Source organism: Hemibagrus wyckioides, linkage group LG14 (assembly GCF_019097595.1).
Source record: "Hemibagrus wyckioides isolate EC202008001 linkage group LG14, SWU_Hwy_1.0, whole genome shotgun sequence".
In the NCBI taxonomy this organism is placed as follows: domain Eukaryota; kingdom Metazoa; phylum Chordata; class Actinopteri; order Siluriformes; family Bagridae; genus Hemibagrus; species Hemibagrus wyckioides.
This window is the reverse complement of record NC_080723.1, coordinates 15,885,250-15,906,815: the sequence shown is the minus strand read 5'-3', so window position 1 is coordinate 15,906,815 and position 21,566 is coordinate 15,885,250. Positions and strand designations below refer to the sequence as shown.

At 38.9% G+C, this 21,566-nt stretch overlaps 1 protein-coding gene across 13 annotated transcripts in view; it reads left to right on the top strand.

Annotated features, from left to right (window-relative positions):
- Positions 1 to 21,566, top strand: part of LOC131364713 (protocadherin alpha-C2-like) — a 116,541-nt gene that overhangs the window by 81,606 nt on the left and 13,369 nt on the right. For 10 of the 13 annotated variants that reach the window (XM_058407992.1, XM_058407991.1, XM_058407985.1 and 7 more), the window contains one exon: positions 20,180 to 20,238. In XM_058407992.1, the coding sequence (XP_058263975.1) occupies positions 20,180 to 20,238 (59 nt within the window). Of the gene's footprint in view, positions 1 to 51; positions 3,427 to 5,416; positions 7,895 to 14,769; positions 17,838 to 20,179; positions 20,239 to 21,566 lie in introns of those variants that run through there. The other 3 variants (XM_058407987.1, XM_058407989.1, XM_058407984.1) reach the window with 3 other exon arrangements.

Below are 21,566 nucleotides of genomic sequence, written 5' to 3'. Positions count from 1 at the left end.
AAAATGAGTTGTCATTATTGTTGTTATGTTCGTTGCTGTGGAAGTGTCTCGCACTGGAAAGTAGAAAGCCTTTATGACAATATTAAGGTACTCCACAATCTGGACAAGCTGGTCTTCTCTTGGTTTTGCCAAAATAAATCAGATTGAATCTCTTGCAGGAAAGACAATAAATAACTTCTGCAGTGTTGCCTGGGAACTAGTGAGAATTACTTCAAGGCTTGTGATATTGTGTTGAATTGTAGAATAAGTTGAAGAACATTTGAAATGTAAATTTGTGGCCTACATAGGTGTCATGTTTATTATTAGGCTGATAATTTATTACAGAGAGGAGAAGCCCACTCGGGATCATCCTGAAATACAATGTTTAATATTATTTGAGCCACTATTAAAAGTGAGCAACAGAAGAATTCTCTCTATTATAGTAGTTGATTGTTTATAGGCCAGTGCACTTGTTCTCTCAGTATTAGTAGTACTACAGGCAAGTTAACCTAAATCTGCTTTTAGAAAAAAAAATCGCTCTTCTTTTGGTGGGGAAATCTTCATGTGCACTGCAGATGTGTTTAAGTCTCAGTTGCTTGAGGAAGGAGTGAGAATAGTTAAGTCATTGGGTAGACGTTTGATGTCTAGAGAAAATGAGTAGAGCGTTGTTATTCATGGAATTTTCTTTGAAGTAGGCTATACATGGATTTAGGAAATACAAATTTAGGGAAAGACTGAACACTGGGATGGAGAGTTTGAAATCTATCATTTGGAATCTGCAGTCCTAATTTATAATTGTTTTGAATTATGCATAAAAACACCGGCATAACGATAAGAGTTGTAGTTGGCCACATGATGTCACTAGGCTTCTACGCTTTTGCGTGTTTTTTTTTAATGCTCCGCCTTTCACGAGGCAGGGCAATCTCTCTGCTGGTCAGATGGCTTTGTTTAGAATACGCCATTGTGCTTAACTGCTGTTTAAACGCGGACAAAATACATTTTCGGAACTAAGGGAATGGATTTTTCTATTATTTTTTATTTTTTTTGACAGAGCTATTGTATTGCCCTAAAATGGCTGCATCAACGGGTCAAATATTTCAGTCGTGGATATGTTATTTTCTACTGCTTAATTTCTGGAGGTTTGTAAATGGACAGATTGTCTATCAAATAGCGGAAGAATCAACCCCAGGCACAGCAGTCGGAAATTTGGCAAAAGATTTCAATCTAAACGTTCAGGACCTTGAAAGCCGAGGATTCCACATTGTTAGCGAAAACTATGGCAGGTATTTTGATCTTAATCGGAAAACCGGCATTATTAGTGTTAAAGAAATTCTTGATCGAGAAGAGCTTTGTGAACGTAACATACACTGTTCTATAGCGCTAGAAGCTGTCGCTAAGTCACCGCTGAATATTTATAGGTTTGAGGTGAACGTTTTAGATATTAACGACAACTCACCAGTATTTCGGCAGACAGAATGGATGTTAAATATTTCAGAGTTAGCTGCTCCAGGGGAGAGATTTGCTTTACCGAGCGCGTATGATGCAGACGTGGGAAGTAATTCGGTAAAGAGCTACAAGCTGAGCCAAAATGAACACTTTTCGCTTGATGTACATAGCGGAGAGCAGAGCGTATCAGCTGAATTAATTCTGCAGAAAGCTTTAGACAGAGAGAAACAGTCTGCGATCGACATCACACTGACTGCTGTGGATGGAGGAAAACCTCACAGATCTGGAACGATTCCTGTTATTATAAATGTGGTAGATGTTAATGATAACGTTCCGGTGTGCAGTAGATCACTCTATAAAGCTCAAGTTAACGAGAATGCTTCACCAGGTACTCCCGTAATTACTGTGCATGCCAGTGATTTGGATGAAGGCGTTAACGGCGAAATTACCTATTCGTTTGTTAACCACGACAGTGATCAAAATCTTAACGCGTTCTCAATAAATCCAGAAACCGGTGAAATTGTAGTGATGGGTGATGTAGATTATGAAAAGAAAAATGCGGTTGAACTTCGGGTGCAGGCAAAGGACAAAGGTAATAATCCAAGAGCGGCAATGTGCAAGATTCTAGTAGAAATCATTGATATTAACGATAACGTTCCGGAAATATTTGTGACCTCATTAGTTGACATTATTAAGGAGGATACACCGGTTGACACAATGGTGGGAATGATAACTGTTATTGATAACGATGCTGGCAAAAACGGTAAAGTAACCCTTAAAAGTCTTGGATCTGTCCCATTTAAGATTCAAAAGTCATACAAGAATTATTACACATTAGTTGTAAATGGACCTCTCGACAGAGAACGTGCGTCTCAGTATAACGTCACTATCACAGCTACTGATGAAGGGACTCCATCTCTATCCAGCACGACTGTCATTACTGTACAGGTTTCTGATGTGAATGATAATGCGCCATGCTTTACTGAGCCAACTATTAATGTGCATGTAAAAGAGAACAGTCAGGTTGGATGTGTTATTTATACAGTATCTGCATTTGACAATGATGTTGCAGACAATGCTAGAATATCATATTCATTGCTAGAAGGCTCGCGAAATGTTCCTGTGTCATCCATGGTAAACATAAACCCTGACAGTGGAGATATTTACAGTCTGCAGTCATTTAACTATGAGGAGATAAAAACATTTCAATTCATAGCACAGGCCACAGACTTTGGTGTTCCTCCACTGAGCAGTAATGTTACTGTGAATGTTTTTATACTGGATGAGAATGACAACAGTCCAGGGATTCTCACTCCCTATTCCGAACATGGATCTATTCACACAGAGAATGTTCCATATTCTGCTGAAGCAGGCTATTTTGTGGCCAAGATCAGAGCTGTAGACTCAGATTCTGGATATAATGCACTGCTTTCTTATCACGTATCTGAACCCAAAGGAAACAACCTTTTCTGGATTGGAACCAGCAGCGGAGAGATCAGGACTAAAAGAAGAATGAGTGACAATGACCTGAAAACTCACCCACTGGTCATTTTGGTTTCTGATAACGGAGAGCCCTCACTGTCAACCACTGTGTCTATTGATGTTGTGGTTGTTGAGAGCACAGGGGACATAAAGACTCAATTGAAACCAACACAGATAAAGGAGGATAGTTTCTCCGATTTAAACATGTACTTGTTGATTGCCATTGTGTCAGTTTCAGTGATATTTTTACTGAGTCTAATCAGTTTAATAGCTGTAAAATGCTGCTTGACAAGTGGCAGTTTGAGCAGATACAGCGCCCCAGTGATTACCACACATCCTGATGGAAGCTGGTCTTACTCCAAATCTACTCAGCAATATGATGTGTGTTTTAGTTCTGATACACTGAAAAGTGATGTAGTGGTATTCCCTGCCCAATATCCACCTGCAGATGCTGAACTGATCAGTATAAATGGAGGAGACACCTTTAACCAAACACAAACACTCCCTAATAAAGAGAAGGTAAGATCCTGTGGATCTCAGGTCTTGTAATTTTCTCATAATTTCTAGTTTACTGTGAGAGCTGAACATTAGTACAAACTACTGTCTTATGTTTATCACATGTTTGATGCTACATGGCTTTGTTTGATCTCTGCTCATAGAGTCATAGCTCATAGAGTTAATATCTAATAATATATCAGTTTTGTCTTTGTATCAATTAGTTCATATCACTTATTACATCATTACATGCACACCATAACACCAACCAGGGGCGTATCTAGGATTTGAAAACCTCAGAGGCTGAGCCCAAAACATCCGGGGCTAATTGAGGAGAGGGGGTAAGCAAGAATAACATGTTTTGTAAGGGCATTTTTATGTAATATTGTTTAATAATAAACACAAATTAACACAAACAGTATGCAACTTTAGAAAATTTAATTCAATCTTCAATTCAGTTCATTTTCTCTCACACAGGTATGCCATGCAATATTGTCTCTTTTACTGCTTGTGTGTGAAGCTGTGCCATGCAAATCCTTTATTATTACTATTAGTTTACAATAATCTATATTATACATGCACCTATTATTTCATTCCTGATTTATGCTGTCACTACTGTATGAATTATTCTTTGTTTATTTTTTTTTATTTTTTACAGCTTCTCTTCTCTTATCACTCTCTCATCTCTCATTCTCTCAGCTATCTTACTGCTTGTATCTTGTCTACTTCATGCTCTTGATGACTTTTCTAAACTATTTTTTTGAGGGTGGAAACATCAGACAGTATCTCCGAGCCTTGAGCAAAACGATCAATTATCATACTAGTATTTCTAGTGCTGAGAATACCTTTATCAATTGACAGAACAGCCGAATGATAGAGTTTGTTCTGGTCCATTGTTCACCTAAGTCATGTCTGTATTTTAACTTAAATACTGCATTAGTTGAATAATAGAAAGTCATGATGTTCAGACTTTAATGTCTTAGTGCTTTAACAGTTTAGATTTTATTTAGATCTATCTTTAGGATAATTTAATGTAAGGCTTTTGTAGGTCTTGGGTATGGAATAATATTCTAAAGGGTCCTATATGTCAGGGGTTTTCAGAATCAAAGACATAGGGCCTCCTTTTTGACACAACTACATTTGTTAGCCTACTTTAATCAACTGTGTTAACATTAAATATTATAAGTTAGACTATTATCTGAATAATAAGATTGTTGTGTTCTCTGACATTTTTATTGTTGTCCGGTTTAAGGGCTGTAAGGTATTTTAGTCACGTGGTGTGAAAGCGGCGCCGCGCAGACCGACAGGTGTAGGACATTAAAGTATCGCGAGAGCAGTTCTAGAGCATATTCGAGCGCACACTCTCGCGGTATTTTGGCGAGAGCGTGTGTGTGTGTGTGTGTGTGTGTGTGTGTGTGTGTGCGCGCGCGCGCGCGCGTGCGGAGAGAGATGTCAGTTAGTATCGTGTACAGTAAACGGCAACAGTGCTCTAATAAAACGATGAACATTTCATTAATTCCTCTACACTCCTGTGGAAAATTCGGGATAAAACATTCGGGGCTAGATTAAAAACATCCGGGGCTCGATCCCCAAATGAATAGCCCTAGCGACGCCCCTGACACCAACAATTATTCTTAACAATCAATATCGATAGTAATTTTTTGTTTTTATTTGTTTGTTTTTAATGAGAGTTACGATTATAAAGTTTTTTTATGTTGGTTTTTCAGCTCAAATAGTTTTTATATATTGTATTTCTTAAACTTCTACCGAGTCTTTTACCGAGTTTTAGCGTAAAAATACATTAAACATAATTAAACATAATGATTGGCCTCATTATTTTCTTTGTTATTCAGTTTATTCGGATAAAAATCTGATTTCACGTTTCTTTTTTTTTAATTCACTAAAATATTTTGACAACAAAATACCTCTTGGTGTCGCTTTGAATCGCCTCTATCGGTTGTGGCGCCTCCCCGTCTTTAAGTCATGCACTGCTCATGCGCTTTGTTCCTTAGTTTTGATGAAAATGGATGGTACCAGAAGATCTTGCACATGTGCAATGCTAAATTATATCTGAGTAACATTTTAATCATATGTTTTGATCGCTGGATCTCACAATATGGATATCCGGACGGAACTGTCTTTCATTCTTATTGTTGTGATTTTAATAACACTGGCGAACCTCGCTGTTGCTCAGATAGCGTATTCAGTATCCGAGGAGGTGAATACGGGGACGTTTGTTGGAAATATAGCAAAGGATCTTGGACTAAACATTCATGATTTGGAATCACGCATGTTTCACATCGTTTCCACTTCGGGGAAGAAGTATTTTGAGGTTAATCTGAAAACAGGGGCATTGTTCACAAACGAGAGACTGGACAGAGAGGCGCTTTGCCCTGCCTCTCTACAATGTTCCCTGCTTTTGGAAGCTGTTGTTAATAATCCATTGAATTTGTTTCGCATCGAGGTGAATGTATTGGACGTGAATGACAATGCGCCTTTGTTTCGTGTTAAATCAAAGCATTTTAATATCTCAGAGCTTGCTGTTGTTGGAGACAGATTTCAGCTGCCGAGAGCTTTAGACCCTGATGTGGGTAGTAACTCCGTAAAGAGCTACAAGCTGAGCCAAAATGAGCATTTTTCTCTGGATGTACAAACTAGTGGAGAGCAGAGTGTATCTGCTGAATTAGTATTACAAAAAGCTGTAGATCGTGAGAAACAGCCTGTATTTCTTCTCATTCTGACCGCTGTTGATGGAGGAAAACCTCCCAAAACGGGAACATTGCAGATAGTGGTAAATGTGCAAGATGTTAACGACAACGCCCCGGTATTCAACCAATCTCTTTATAAGATGCGTGTTATCGAAAATGCTCCAGTTGGAACAACTGTGATTAATCTGAACGCGACAGATGCAGACGAGGGAGTAAATGGTCAAATAGTCTATTCTTTGGTTAACCAGGATATCGACGAGAAAAACGGTGGCATTTTCAGCATTGACTCCGTTTCGGGAGAGATTACTGTACGGGGCACGGTCGACTTTGAGACACAAAATGCGTATGAAATCCACGCACAGGCTAAGGACAAGGGACTGACTCCTCGATCAGCGCACTGTAAAGTATTAATTCAGGTTGTTGATTTAAACGATAATGCTCCGGAAATCTCGTTGACATCCCAGATAAATGTAGTTACGGAAAATGCGAAAAAAGGTACCGCCGTTGCTTTAATAGCAATATCTGATAAAGATTCCGGTAAGAATGGCAATGCGCATGGAAGATTAGTTGGCGAAGTTCCGTTTAAACTGCAGTCTTCTTATAAGAACTATTATTCTGTTGTGGTGGACGGGCCTTTAGACAGAGAGCGTGAAGCTGAGTATAATGTTACTATTATAGCGATAGACGACGGAAGCCCATCTCTTTCTAGTACCCGAATTTTTACAATTCAGGTGTCAGATATAAATGACAATGCGCCACAATTTTCAGATCAAGTCGTCAATGTTTATGTAACAGAAAATGGCCCAAAAGGGCAGATTATCCATACTCTCTCAGCTATTGATCCAGATTTAAATGAGAATTCTAAAATAGCTTATGACATATTGGACTCCCAAAGTTTATCCCATGTGTTTTCTGCTGTCACTATAAATGGAGATAATGGGGAGATACATGCTTTGAGGTCTTTTAACTACGAGGAAACAAAAACATTTCAATTTAAAGTTCAAGCAACAGACTCTGGTGTTCCTCCATTGAGCAGTAATGTTACTGTGAATGTTTTTATCCTGGATGAGAATGACAACAGTCCAAGGATTCTTGCTCCATATTCTGATCACGGATCTGTTCACACTGAGAACATTCCCTATTCTGCTGAAGCGGGCTACTATGTGGCCAAAATCAGAGCTGTAGACTCAGATTCTGGCTATAACGCACTGCTTTCTTATCACATCTCAGAACCTAAAGGAAACAATCTTTTCCGTATTGGAACCAGCAGTGGAGAGATCAGGACTAAGAGGAGAATGAGTGACAATGACCTGAAAACTCACCCACTAGTCATTTTAGTTTCTGATAATGGAGAACCCTCACTGTCAGCCACTGTGTCTATTGATGTTGTGGTCAATGAAAACACAGGTGTAATAAAGACTCACTCTGAACATGCACAGATAAAGGAGGACAGTTTCTCAGACATAAACACATATTTGCTGATTGCCATTGTATCAGTTTCAGTGATATTTTTACTGAGTCTGATCAGTTTGATAGCTGTAAAATGCTGCAGGACAGATGGCATTTTCAGCAGATACAGTGCTCCTGTGATTACCACACATCCTGATGGAAGCTGGTCTTACTCCAAATCTACTCAGCAGTATGATGTGTGTTTTAGTTCTGATACACTGAAAAGTGATGTGGTGGTTTTCCCTGCTCCATTTCCACCTGCAGATGCTGAACTGATAAGTATAAATGATGGCAACACATTTAACCGAACACAAACACTTCCTAATAATGAAAAGGTAAGATTCTTGCCTAAAATAGTTATTTAACGATTTTTGCATAGATTTATGTTTTTAGCTTTTAATCAGGCTCACTCTTGGAACCTTCTCTGACAGAGAAATACTCTAAAGAACTGCACTGTGCTTATTTAGAGGCACCAAATACTTCACAATACAAATGTCCATTTTCTCTTCTCAGTTTAAGAAGTTTCTGTGGTTAATTCTGACCGTGTGTTACTGTTGGTTAGGTTTGCTGTCCGTGGTTCTGAAATCTGTAGTCTCCATTGCCCTCCAGTCCTATTGCTCTGAACATTCTTGATTCCAGCTTTATATTCATCTGCCTTTTCTGTAGATGTTTTGTAGAAACACTCTACAATGATATAGCAGAATGCTATCTGAATTAATTGTTTCTCTCATGGAACATTTCACTCTTCCATTTTCTGACATTGTTTCTTTTTGGTTCCTATTCTTTGTCTTCTCTCTCTCTCTCTGTCTCTCTCTGTCTCTCTCTCTCTCTCTCTCTCTCTCTCTCTTTCTCTCTCTCTCTTAGCCCCCATCCCCCTTTGAACTTTCTCTCTTCATTAGCCATTCTCTCCCTTGATAAAAGTATAATCTTTTTTCATGCTGCAACTATTTCAAAATTGTTGTTTTTACTTTAAAAATGTGATTTTAAGTCAGACTTATGTTTATCAGTGTGCTGGTAGATTGAGGCTACACACACACACACAGAGAGAGAGAGATAGAGAGAGAGAGTGAGAGAGAGCTTCTTGAGGCTTTGTTCGGTTTATAACACATCACTATAACAAAGACTCAGAACAATCGAGAAAACCTAAGCATAAATTTGAAATACTAAGCAAAAGATTTTGATATTTTAAAAATATTTTTTATTTTAAAAATATTTCGATATTTTTAAACTGCAAACATGACCAGCTTAGATGACCTTCTATTGCCCTGTGTGCATTGTGAACACTGCAATATTTATTCATATAGCTGACATCATCGTTGCACAGCTTAAATCATGCATATGTTTTCATAGGTCACTGTCCCTTTCAGTAAATTCTTTCTGAAAGGCACAGTTGGATAGCTGATAGGATTTAATGTGTAATGTGTTTTGACCTTTTTTGTGAGCAACTGTATACACTAACCATATATAGGTCCTTGTAGTGCAATGGCCATCTTGCATTGCTGCTTATTGTTGTGTCAGTGAACACAAGGCATATGGAGTAAGGTAGATAGAGAGAGTGAGAAAGAGAGGTTGGGGGAAGGGCCGGTAATTTTCCTTACAGCTCTGCAACAGCAGGGGTTCTCGGCAAGCAAGCTGAGCTCATAGCTCTGACATCATCATTTTTCAACCACACCTAAACATTGCCTTCTATTACAAACCATTAGAGGACACATGTAATGCATTATAATCCATGGATTGTCTAGTTCTGTTATTATGTTACTAAATATAATAAAATTGTTTGTTAGTCCCCTTCCAATTTCTTCCCAGCTTGTCTGTGCTGCATTGGCAGTGTTAAATTATTTATTTCATAAAAACACATTATGCAGAGTAAGTATGATAAGTAAGCAATGGTAACCAGAACAAGAAGAACATACAAGTGAGCAAAGCATTGATGGGAATTGAAACTAGCACAGTGAGTGAGAATAAAATGAATTACTTTAAATATATTCAAATGTTTAATTAAAATTGAAACACAATAACACAATGTATATATGAATTATACAATATCCACACACACACACACACACACACACACACACATATATATATATATATATATATATATATATATATATATATATGTGTGTGTGTGTGTGTGTGTGTGTGTGTATTTATATATCACTTCAGATTCTGTCACCTCGAGGTTGTCATGGCAACTTGGCTCAGTTTCCTACCAGCAAGCTAGTGCCGCATTTTGCCTACGCCCATTGAGAGAGAGAGAGAGAGAGAGAGAGAGAGAGCGAGAGAAGGGGGTGGAGATGGCTGGGCAAAGAGACATAATAAGGAAAATGAAATATAGACAGAACAGAACAGAGAAGAGAGAGAAAGGAAATAATGAAATAGAAATATTACAGGAAGACAGACAATAAAGTCACTAAATTAATGCTCTGTTGATATCTGAAAGAACAAGTTCTTGTGAAAATTTGGATTCTGATTAAAATGACACAAATAATTTCTTATGGGGTAAAGGAGGGAGATTAAAAGAGAGATGGTTAGTGAGGGTCTGGCAGCTGCTAGAAGCTACTGCTTTGCTTCTTTGGTTTTGTGGCTTTGACACAAATATGGGGGGGGGGGGGGGTTGCATTGCATGTGAAACAGGGCTGAAGGATCACTGATCTTTCTGATAACACTATGTGTCCCTATACAATTTAAATCAGTCCTGTTTTCTTTTCTACACCATTTTGTGATTCATAGACCTATTCTGCTCTGTTTATTATGGTGCATTGTCAATGTATAATGACTTTTACTACAACCCAACAAGCATTAAACAAGTTAAACACTTTTTACATATTTCCTTATTAATTGTAACATATATTATTAAATAATAAATATGAATAATTCAGCATATTCATGTATAATTATTAATGCAATATTTCAGTTAATGTGCTATTAAGTCCTAGGACAGTTACTGACAAAATGCATATAGCATAAGGGCAAACATGTAGATCATATGTCATAAATAATATTGCAAGTATAATATAAACAAGTATAGTGCTTGTTTCAAGCTTTAAAAATAGACGTATTCTATTGGCAGATAGTAAATGTGTCAAAAAGCTACATGGATCTTATTTTTTATATTATTATCTCATAAATAGAAATATTGGATGGCTTTTCCGTTACTCATACAGTATTTTCCCTATTATTCACAGAAGATTTTTTTGCAGTGTAGGAATGGTTCTTTTAGAAAAAGGTTGAGCTGTTACTGTCTATGTGAAGTTTTACATGTTCTTTGCATGTCTGTGGGGGTTTTCTCCTGGTACTCAGATTTTTTTAACCTTCCCAAAACATGCCAGTAGGTACACTGGCCACTCTAAATTACCTCTAGGGTGTGTACAAGTGTGTGCTCAGGTGTGGTGTCCTGCAGTGGACTAGTGCCCCATCCAGGGTGTGTTCTTGCCATGTTCCCTGTTTCTTAAATAGGATCCATTTTAACCTCCTGTGGACAGTATGTGATCTCCCTGTGTTCATTCGGGTTTCCTCCCAGTCATACTTATAGTCTTGTTTTTTAATTATATCATGACCTTTGTGAAACTGAAAAAAAAAAACTATAGAGTATACTATTTCCTCAGAAGTCTATTCTGTCCACTTTATACTGATTTTTTTTGCAGCATAACTGTAACAACTTGAGCATCTTGTAAAGGCATAGGAGTGTCTTTTCATCTTAAAAACACCCTGTAAGTCTCAGGGGTTATAACAAACATTATATTTTATATTTCTTTGATTAGTTTGGTTTCTCAAGGCTAATTAATGGCTAATGTGAAAAAAGATAAGTATCTTTTCCACTAATTATTCAGGGTGGAAATCTGAAATAGATAATGAGTGTTTCCTATTCCTGGAACCTTCTTACCTTTCTCTATGTCTCACTTCTCTCTTTTTTGTGCTTCTCGTTGTGTGCATTCTCTTGCACGCTACTTTTTTCTGTAGTTCCATACTGTACCCACAGAGGGCTTACTATAACCATCTTGATTTCAGTTCTGCATCACCAAAAGTGCTACTGAGGTTTCAGGTAGTAAAATCAGTTAATTGGTAAGTCTCATGTGTCCATATGGTGTTAATTCGTCTATCTAATAGGAACTGGATTCAGCAATTGTATGTGTGTGTGTGTGTGTCTGTGTGTGTGTGTCTGGGTGTCTGTGTGTGTGTTTGGAGAGAGAGAGAGAGAGAGAGAGAGAGAGAGAGATGAAATGTTGCTTTGCTGATAGAAAGATGGTTATACTAAGCCCTCTGTGGGTACTATGTGGTACTACAGGAGCAAGGATCTAGCATGTAAGTGCACAACCAAGAGCATATTAAATCATAAAAAAGAGATTGAGGTATAGAGTATCTTGGAAAAGGTCCACCTGACCAGTTTAAAGTGAGTAATGAATGAATGAATGAATGAATGAATGAATTAACAAATAGAATGAAGGAATGATTTTCTAAGTGAATACAAGTATATAGTTCAGTTTATTGTCTCCATTTCATTTAACAATTCTGACACTGGTTTTTGTAGTAGATTTGTGGTGATGTCATTGCCTTCAGTCTATGATGTGAATGGTGTGGTAAACGTGGTGAGGTCATCTCTCATAGCCAGCAGTAATATGATAATGGAAATAGAGCTCAGTCTTTTACAGTCTAGTGGACACACACACAAAAAAACCCCACATAGACACAATGTCGGCTAACTTAGCAAACTTACAGACCTTCACCCTAATTAATGACTTTTTAAAGGGAACCGATTAAGGTGCAGTAATGAGGTTTGTTAATATTTTAGAGGTATGTATTATAAATGATGAGAGTCAGTTATTCATACCAAGCTGCTGCACTTAAATCTAGACACTGACCTCCATCCATCCATCTATCCATCCAGGGCACATGTTTTTAGCCATACCTGTGTAAGGATGGTGGTTGGTGAGAAGAAAAAAGTTTCCAGATCCAGGACTTCTCACAAGTACATGGAACTGAGTTCAAGCAAGGTGACAGGCCAATGCAGTATCTGCTCATTAGTATTCCTAAGGGCATGTTTTTTTAAATATTAAACATTTGACCTCACATTGTACAACTGTGACATCATTAGTTTTGAATTTGAAGAATAAAGGTTTGCTGCAAAGTCCTACCTCTAATCAGTCCCCATTTAGCTTACTTTCAGTGCAGAGAAGTATGTGGTGTGTGCCAGCCCACATCATTAAAACTCTTCCAATATAGGCATCGGTTCCCTGAATCCTGGAGATCCCCAAAGCATACCTAATGTCACTTCTCACTGGTCCAAATTGCAACTTCCGTATTGCTCATTCCAGAAGGATGTGTGCACCAGGGCATCTTTTGTAAACTTGAATTTAACATGCTAAGATTATACTGAAAAACGCTTTGCAAAGTAGTAGTCTGTAATTAATTCATTAGTCATGTATATCTAATCTATCTGCAAAAAAATAAACAACTAGTGTTTTCAAAGAATAAAAAATTGTGAACATATTTATTATTTATTTCTAAGACATATTCTTTCTGTCTACTTAGGCATGCACACTGCCACAGAAGCATGAGAATCCCATATGTCCACATGGCTGACAGGCGTCTGTCTAAGTGTAGACTAACAGAGATAAAATAGTCTAAAATCTCATGAGTGTGTGTGTATGCATGTGCATGCATGTGTATTCTTGTGGTGATAGATACAGAAACAACACTTAAAGGCTAGGTGCTCAAATATCCAGTGATGTGTGTAACTGATGAGATTACAGGTGTGTCTTTTTCATTTTCTATCTCAAATTGGTGTAAACAAGTGACAGGTCCTGCTGGGAGAATCTGCTAAATGTCAGACACAGTGTGGCTTTGAATAGATGCCATTTCTCCTTTTGCTTTGCTGTCCTGTTTTGCTAAAATACAAATCAGTAATTAATCTACTATTCAATCTAATTTAGCATGTATAGCATTATTATTATTTTCTTTATAGAAATAACATCTGATATACTCATAACCCTGCATGTTGTGACAAGGCCAGTATACTTGATGTTAGTATGTACTGACTAACTGAACAGCCCACTTCTCACCTGGGCTACAGCACTGAAGTGCAGCTCCAGGATGAACATTTGATCTCTCTTCCAACCCCTTACTTTGCATGATAGGTGATGGTTTTCTGCATGATGGTTTTCTGTCTGAATCAATGCAGCAGATAGATAGATTCACACTGTCCCTATATAATGATAGTCTAATAATCTTTTATAGGTATTACTAGATAGAGTACATCTTTTATTGGCTGGTGCTATGACATTCCAAGACACTGTGCCAGGACCAAATACAGTATATGTAGCTGTTTGATTGTGCAGATAGGTACAACTATAGCACATAATAAACCCCTTTTTGTATTTAATATTTTTTCATAACAAAGAAAAATCTTTAACATAGCAGAATAAACTATGCTTGCATGTTCAATTTGGTAATTTTATTTACATTTTCAATATTTGTTTTAAAACATAATAAATACCTTATGTCTCAGGCAGGAATTTGAACCCAGTGTTCCAGGTGAAATCATAACCAGGATAGAGTGAATCCTGAAGAACATTTTCATTAAATTTTCAGATCTGTGATATAAAAATATAAAAATGACCAACCAGAATTCCCAAACAAATTATTTTGAACAGTTTCAGGATGGCTGGGTGACTCTTAGTAGTCTGTTTTGACATTCATGGCAAGGAAGGCAAATGGGGCATCTTGCTGGTGACCTGGTTTGCAGCAGAATGTGTACACTTCCAGTTCTGCACATAAGAGGGTGAATGAGGACACAGTTCCTATTTACTGCTGCTGGATTAAGTGAAGAGTGGAACTGGAATAGTGCATGCTTTCAGCTATGCTGTGATCATAATGTTTGGTTATTTGAGCTGTCAGTCTGTGATCACAGATTTTGTGCTAGTGGTTGGTTCATTAAAAAAGGGCACAAGAGATAAAATGTGCAATGTAAAACAAAAGATATTAATATTGTGGCAGAATTTCTAATTTTTAAAAATTTGCCAATTTTTACCTATGCACTATTAGAAATATTGTGGTAAGGAGGCTGCTCTATTAGAAATAAATAAATAAAAATCAGTGTAGGCGAGATACAGCCAAGCGTCTCAGCTACATGCACAGAGGACACACAATGGAAAAAGGGCGGCGGCACTCTTCGTGTGATTGAATTCATCGATGCTGGCGATAGGTATTTATGAAGACAATGTAAAATGCAAATATTTTAACAAACAACGATGCAAATAGATTATTTTCTCCTTCGTTTCGCAAATGGGAATATATCCGGTACACTTTGGCTTTAAGCGATTTGTCGCTGTTATTTTTTTTCTCTGTGTGTTTGATGGAGAGGGTGCAGCTCCCCCTCCCCCGCTTGTAGAGTGCAGCGAGCGCAAGGGAGGAGAGAGAAAGAAAGAGAGGGGAGAGGCTGCGGCCAACAGAGAAGAAACAATAACCATCCTCGCTAAATATTGGGGAAAAATATAGGGTGAGGACAAAGAAGGGGACCATGGACGAAGCAGGAAAATATCCGTTTAACGTGAAAGCGGAGAGGAGATTCTGGTCGTCGTGCACATAGTCAAGGTAGAACCGACGGCTCTCCCTGATTTTTGATGCCGTGGCAGAAGCAAGCACACGCCAAGCTCAAAAGGCGGAAAACAGTTTTTAATCCGTCTGCAGATGCTGTGCCAGCTTGAGATGGCTGTTGCGGGGCACTGCAGAAGCATAAATGATAGCATACGTCTTTGTTTTTATTTCGTCGTCGTTTTTGTACTGAGTGGCCTTACAAATGCACAAATTCGTTATAGCATTATCGAGGAGCTGGAGTCCGGGGCTGTCGTCGGAGATCTCGTTCGAGATTTGGGATTGGATCTTGGAAAGCTTGCCGCTCGCCGGATCAGAATAAACTCGGACAACGCGCGTCGCTACTTCAACATAAACCACAAAACCGGTAAGCTTTCCGTCAGTGATAGGATCGACCGCGAGACTCTCTGTGAGTTCAGCGGCAGCTGCCTTCTTAGCCTCGAAGTGGTCTTAGAAAACCCATCCGAGACGCACAACGTGGAGGTCGAAATTTTGGATGCAAATGACAATGCGCCGCTTTTCCCTAGAGACGAGTATCAGTTGGAGATCTCGGAGGCGGCTCAGCCTGGCGCAAAGTTCCCTATCGAAGGCGCCCAGGACGCTGACGACGCCTCAAATTCCGTTCGCCATTATCGCCTCTCGCCAAACGAGCACCTTGCGCTGGAATCAAACAAACCACCTGCCAGTGGAAAGCACATAGAGCTCATTTTGAAAAAACCTTTTGACAGGGAGATGGTGCCATCTCATCAATTGCTTCTCACTGCTACGGACGGAGGCTCTCCCCCGCGCTCTGGCACAGCGAAAATCAACGTACGCGTTTTGGACACCAATGACAACGTGCCAAAGTTCGATAGCTCGGTATACAAAGTAAAATTGCGGGAGAATTCACCCCTTGGTGCTCTGGTGATTAAACTGAATGCTACAGACCGGGATGAAGGCACAAATGGAGAAGTTTTTTATTCCTTTAGTTCATACACACCTGAAAGGGTTCGGCAGATGTTCAGCATGGATTCAGACACTGGAGAGATTCGTGTCAGGAGTAACGTGGACTATGAGGAGACCAACAGTTATGAAATGTACATTCAGGCTATGGATAGGGGGCATGGGGCAGTTGCAGTGCACTGCAAAGTAGTTGTGGAGGTGCTTGATGTAAATGATAACCCACCTGAGATTGTACTCTCAACTCTATCCAGTCCTGTGAGGGAGGATGCTCGAGCAGACACTGGGGTGGCCCTGATTAGTGTTAATGACCGCGACTCTGGACAAAACAAACATGTCACTCTAGACATTATTCCTCCTGACCTTCCATTTAAAATAAAATCATTTCGGAACCACTACACCATAGTCACAGCTGCCTTCCTGGATAGAGAGACAATACCATCATACAATGTCACAATAACAGCAGTTGATGGTGGAACCCCACCGCTCTCCTCTTCAATGACTGTTCGTGTAGATGTTGCAGACGTTAATGACAACCCGCCTCGTTTTGAGCAGACATCATACACTGTTTATGTCACAGAAAATAATGCCCCAAGTGCTCCTTTGTGTGTGGTAAAGGCCACAGATCCTGATGCAAATGAGAATGCACGCATCACATATACCGTCCTCAATGACAACAACCATGGGATCTCTGTGGGATCATATGTGTCCGTCAAACCTGCCACAGGTGAGGTCTATGCCTTGCGCTCTTTTGACTTTGAGAAGCTGCGGGAGTTTCATTTCCAGGTCAAAGCTCAGGACAATGGTGTGCCACCACTGAGCCGAGTAGCAACAGTTTATGTTTATGTCATGGACTCCAATGATCACACACCATGGTTTGTCCACCCAGCAGCAAATGTTTCTCACATGGCTGAAACTATCCTCCGTAATGCTGAGGCAGGTGTGCTGGTGACTCGTGTATTGGCATGGGATGGAGACGCAGGGCAGAATGCATGGCTACTCTACACACTCGAACACCCCCCTGAACTTGACCTGTTCAAGGTGCATGAGCACACAGGTGAGATCCGAACCACACGTCGTGTTGTTGAGGACAACTCCACAGTCTTCAGCCTCACAGTGCATGTGAAAGATCATGGACAGCCACCACGCTCTGCCTCTGCAACTGTTAATGTGGCTATCATGGAACTTCCTCCAAAAGTGGCTTCTGACCCTAAACGAATCATCAGACCCCATGGAACTCTTATTTTTTCCAGTGTTACACTATACCTCATTGTTGCCCTCACTGCCACCACTTTTGTCTTCTTGGTCACAGTTTTTGTCCTTGCCATTGTGCGTTGTCATGCCTACTGCAGCCAACCTGATGCATGCTCCTGCTCACCTTGTTGTGGTGGATCCAAGAAGAAGGCACCAAAAGAGGGTGGAGGAAATGGTGGAGGGAGTGGTGGTGGCAGTGGTGGAGCATCAGGTGGAGGTGGAGGAGGAAACCAGCAGCAACAAGCTGTGGCTCTACGAAGGGACCTTAAAGTAGAGCCACACTATATTGAGGTTCGTGGAAATGGATCTCTTACCAAAACCTACTGCTACAAGACCTGCCTAACTGCCACTTCAGGAAGTGACACATTCATGTTTTATAACATGGGACGACCTGTGAGTGGAACCTGGGGCTCCGGGGCCGAACGATTCTTCACCAGTCAGAGTGGGCAGTTTGTGCGCAGGCTTAGTATGCCAGATGCCACCGCCATACAGGTGTGTGTGACACCCACATTTGTCTGAGAGGCATTGATTTCACTGTTAAGTGGTGTGTGGTATTTGCCTAATAATGTTGTCATTGTCCCTCATGCCATGTGTTCTGTAATTACAGCTAATTTAATTCAAATATTCAATTTTTCAATAAAATGATAACATATAATGTGTGTTACATATACATATATATGTGAATGGTGTGGTTGTTGATGAATGTTCTGAAACCATTTGTGTACTTGTTCGATTGAGCTAGCATGTTTTATTATTTTCTGAAGGTTTTCAGCCATCCTTCTTCCAACATCATTTGTACTCTGTATTCCAGAAAAAAAGCACTCTCAACCTTCTCATGCTTGTGCTTGCTTTCATTTCCACCCTCCCTTACTCGCACTTGTTCTCTCTTGCTCTCTCTGTTTGCACTGCAGTGCAGTCTTCAGTAGCAGTACAGCAGTTTGTTATATTTAGAGGTGAGAAATTCAAGCAACACCCCAGATTTGCTGTTCTCACTCTCAACATTCCAAGTAGCACTGTTGCAGTCACTGTTCTGGTCCATCTTCTTAAAGAGAATATGTGATTGAATTATGATTAGTCTTTTAACATGGGCTGTAATTTTGGTTCAACTGCAAATGGGTTGATTGATTAACATAGGCATATCATTATTAAGTATATGCTCATAAAGTATATGATAAATTTTATTTTATTTTGCCATTCACAGTAGCATCAATATTCATGTCTGCACAATGCAATTACTGTTGGTCCTTCTTACTACCTCACACACTCATGCAGATGCTACCTAGAATTTAGGTAGTGTTTTAGTTCACAGTAACACAGTCAGTAATTGCAGGGTGCATATAATTTTAAGTGTCCTGTTGCATCAGTTATATTTATTGATCTGGTATCTGCCTGTATTGAAAGCTATAACAAGAAACTTGTTACCAGAAACAACTGGTAGTTGGTAAGAAGAAGTAATTATTGGTTGATGCCTGTCTCTCTCATTAAATGCCAGTCATGTTTATTCTCTGTGTGTAATTTAGTGCTGATGATATATGGTTCCATGTTGCTAACAGCTGATTGGGTCTTTTGCTTTGGAAATAGTGGGGGAAATGATGTGATTGGTTTGTGCAGGGGTATGAGCGCTGTATCTAGGCGAGGTGTGTCCACTTGGCAGAGAGAGAGAGCATTAGCAGCTGGGAGAAAGAGAACAAGGGAGTGAGGGCAAGAAAGATCAGACTGAGTCTGAGATCCTGTTTTTTCCTCTCTCTGAAAATCACTCATAATAGGATATACATACATGATTTCCCTGCTTAGGTAAAAAAAAATGGCAGCATATGTTCAGATAAAATGGAGAGATTATATTTGATTTCATTGTGTAACTAATACAGTCTGTTCATGTGTACACGTTAAAAGCTGATGTGAAATCTAAAAGCTAAAACTGAACTTCTGTGCACTAATAGCAAATTATAATGATATAAATACTGTACTTCTTTTTGGAGACAGAGTGTGTTTATTGTGAATGGGTGTTATATCAACATCCATTTGCTAAGGGTGCACATTCAACAGACTTAAATGAGCATATTAGACTGTTGCTTCTGGCATTGTTTTGCAGTGTTGGTTTTGAAAGAGAAATGGTTTAATAATGGCTGGTATTACAAAATGAGTTTGCTTTATGAAAAACAACAACACAAAAGCAAACATCATATATACAGAGAATTTGAGTTGTATTCGTGTGACAAGGCTTAAAAATAAAAACGTTCTGTCCACATTTTATTATGTGTTAGAGACAGACAATCTAGATTACTGTGGAGGCACAGATTCAATTCTCATTTCCAGATAATTACCTTCTGTAGCTGGTATACTTGTGGCCAGGTTAAATATTCCATAGTAGCTGCTCTTATTATGAGTATCAACATTTTGTATATTATGAGTATCTCTTATTATAAGAATCAACATTTTGCATCTATCTCTTCATTGATTTTTTACAATGTTTAATTTCTGAGATTTTTTTCTTTCTGTGCAAACCCAGATGTATGAAATGAATTGGCTCTTACATTTCTTCCAAGTATATATAACCTTGATATGATTTTGTATGTGTGTATGTGCTAACCCTATCCTCGGCAGGACAAGACAGAAGAATGAAGATATCACTGCAAAATATAATTTATAACTTGTGTTGTTTAATTTAGCCTTTGTAGCTCAGTATCTAACCATGGCCTCCTCATACTCCTCTTCCTCTTTCTTCTTCTTCTTCTTCTTCTTCTTCTTCTTCTTCTTCTTCTTCTTCTTCTCCTCCTTCTCCTACACTCTGTTTTTTTCTGTTCTTCTTCACTTTACCTATATATGTGCTGCAGCCCAAGGCTCCAAATGCAGACTGGAGATATTCAGCTTCTCTCAGAGCAGGAATGCAAAGGTAAGACTATTAATACGTTCTTTATCTTGCACAGAGAAGATTAACAAACATTTAGACACCTTTTGATCTCAGTAGCACTAGCCATAGTCACTCTGGATAAGGGCATCTGCCAAATGTCATAAATATAACCATATGTTTCTATACATGAAAATGTCATTGTCTACCTTTAAATGGTAAAATAGAAAATGTGGAGCTTATGTTTTAAATGGCAGTCCAATCTATTTTACCAATTATTAAATGTGATGTTATGTGGAAAGTGTCTTGACAAATTGTTTAACCTGTAGATCCTTAAGAAAACCCCCTTATTTAATCTTTATTCTACTAAATAAACATGATACTGTGGGTAAATAAATGATGAAAGGCAGTTCTCCACAAAATAGTTCATTCTAATGTACCAATGAAAAAGCAGTCTATCAGATTATCTACAAGCCTCTGTGCAGTGTGGCATAGTGGATCTTTCAAGCTGAATGAAGGTCACTCTAATAAGCGTAGGGTTGTTATGATAAGCTGCATTTAACTTAACAAGCACAAAGTGTTCTGGGATTGCATGTCCACTGAACATCACTGAACACTACTATGATGAGCAAATTGCAGCTAAAAACCTAGTCTATACTGCAGGTCTGTTTCTTTTTCTTTATTTTTTCTGTTACTTTTTCTTTAAAAAATAGTTAGGGGCACTGATAGAAGCCATCAGTCCTGTTGTTATTGCAATGACAGTAAAGGACACTGGAGACACAGCACTGGAAGGCATTCTAACAGCTACTAGCACAATTATGTGTGTAGTTGTATAAGATCATGGATGTCTCCTGGTGTTTAATATGGTGTTATGAATACATTTCTTGCTCTGATACATATTGTGTGAATATACATGTGTAGGTCTCCAGTCTGGTCTATTTTCTGACATTAATACAGTGAGGGAAAAAATTATTTGATCCCCTGCTGATTTTGTACGTTTGCCCACTGACAAAGAAATGATCAGTCTGTAATTTTAATGGTAGGTTTATCTGAACAGTGAGAGACAGAATAACAACAAAAAAATCCAGAAAAACACATTTCAAAAAAGTTATACATTGATTTGCATTTTATTGAGTGAAATAAGTATTTGACCCCTTTGCAAAACATGACTTGGTGGAAAAAATGGTACTTGGTGGCAAACCCTTGTTGGCAATCACAGACATCAGACATTTCTTGTAGTTGGCCACCAGGTATGCATACATCTCACATCTCAAGGAATTTCAGCCCACTCCTCTTTGCAGATCCTCTCCAAGTCATTAAGGTTTTGTGGCTGACCCTTCAGCTCCCTCCACAGATTTTCTATGGGATTAAGG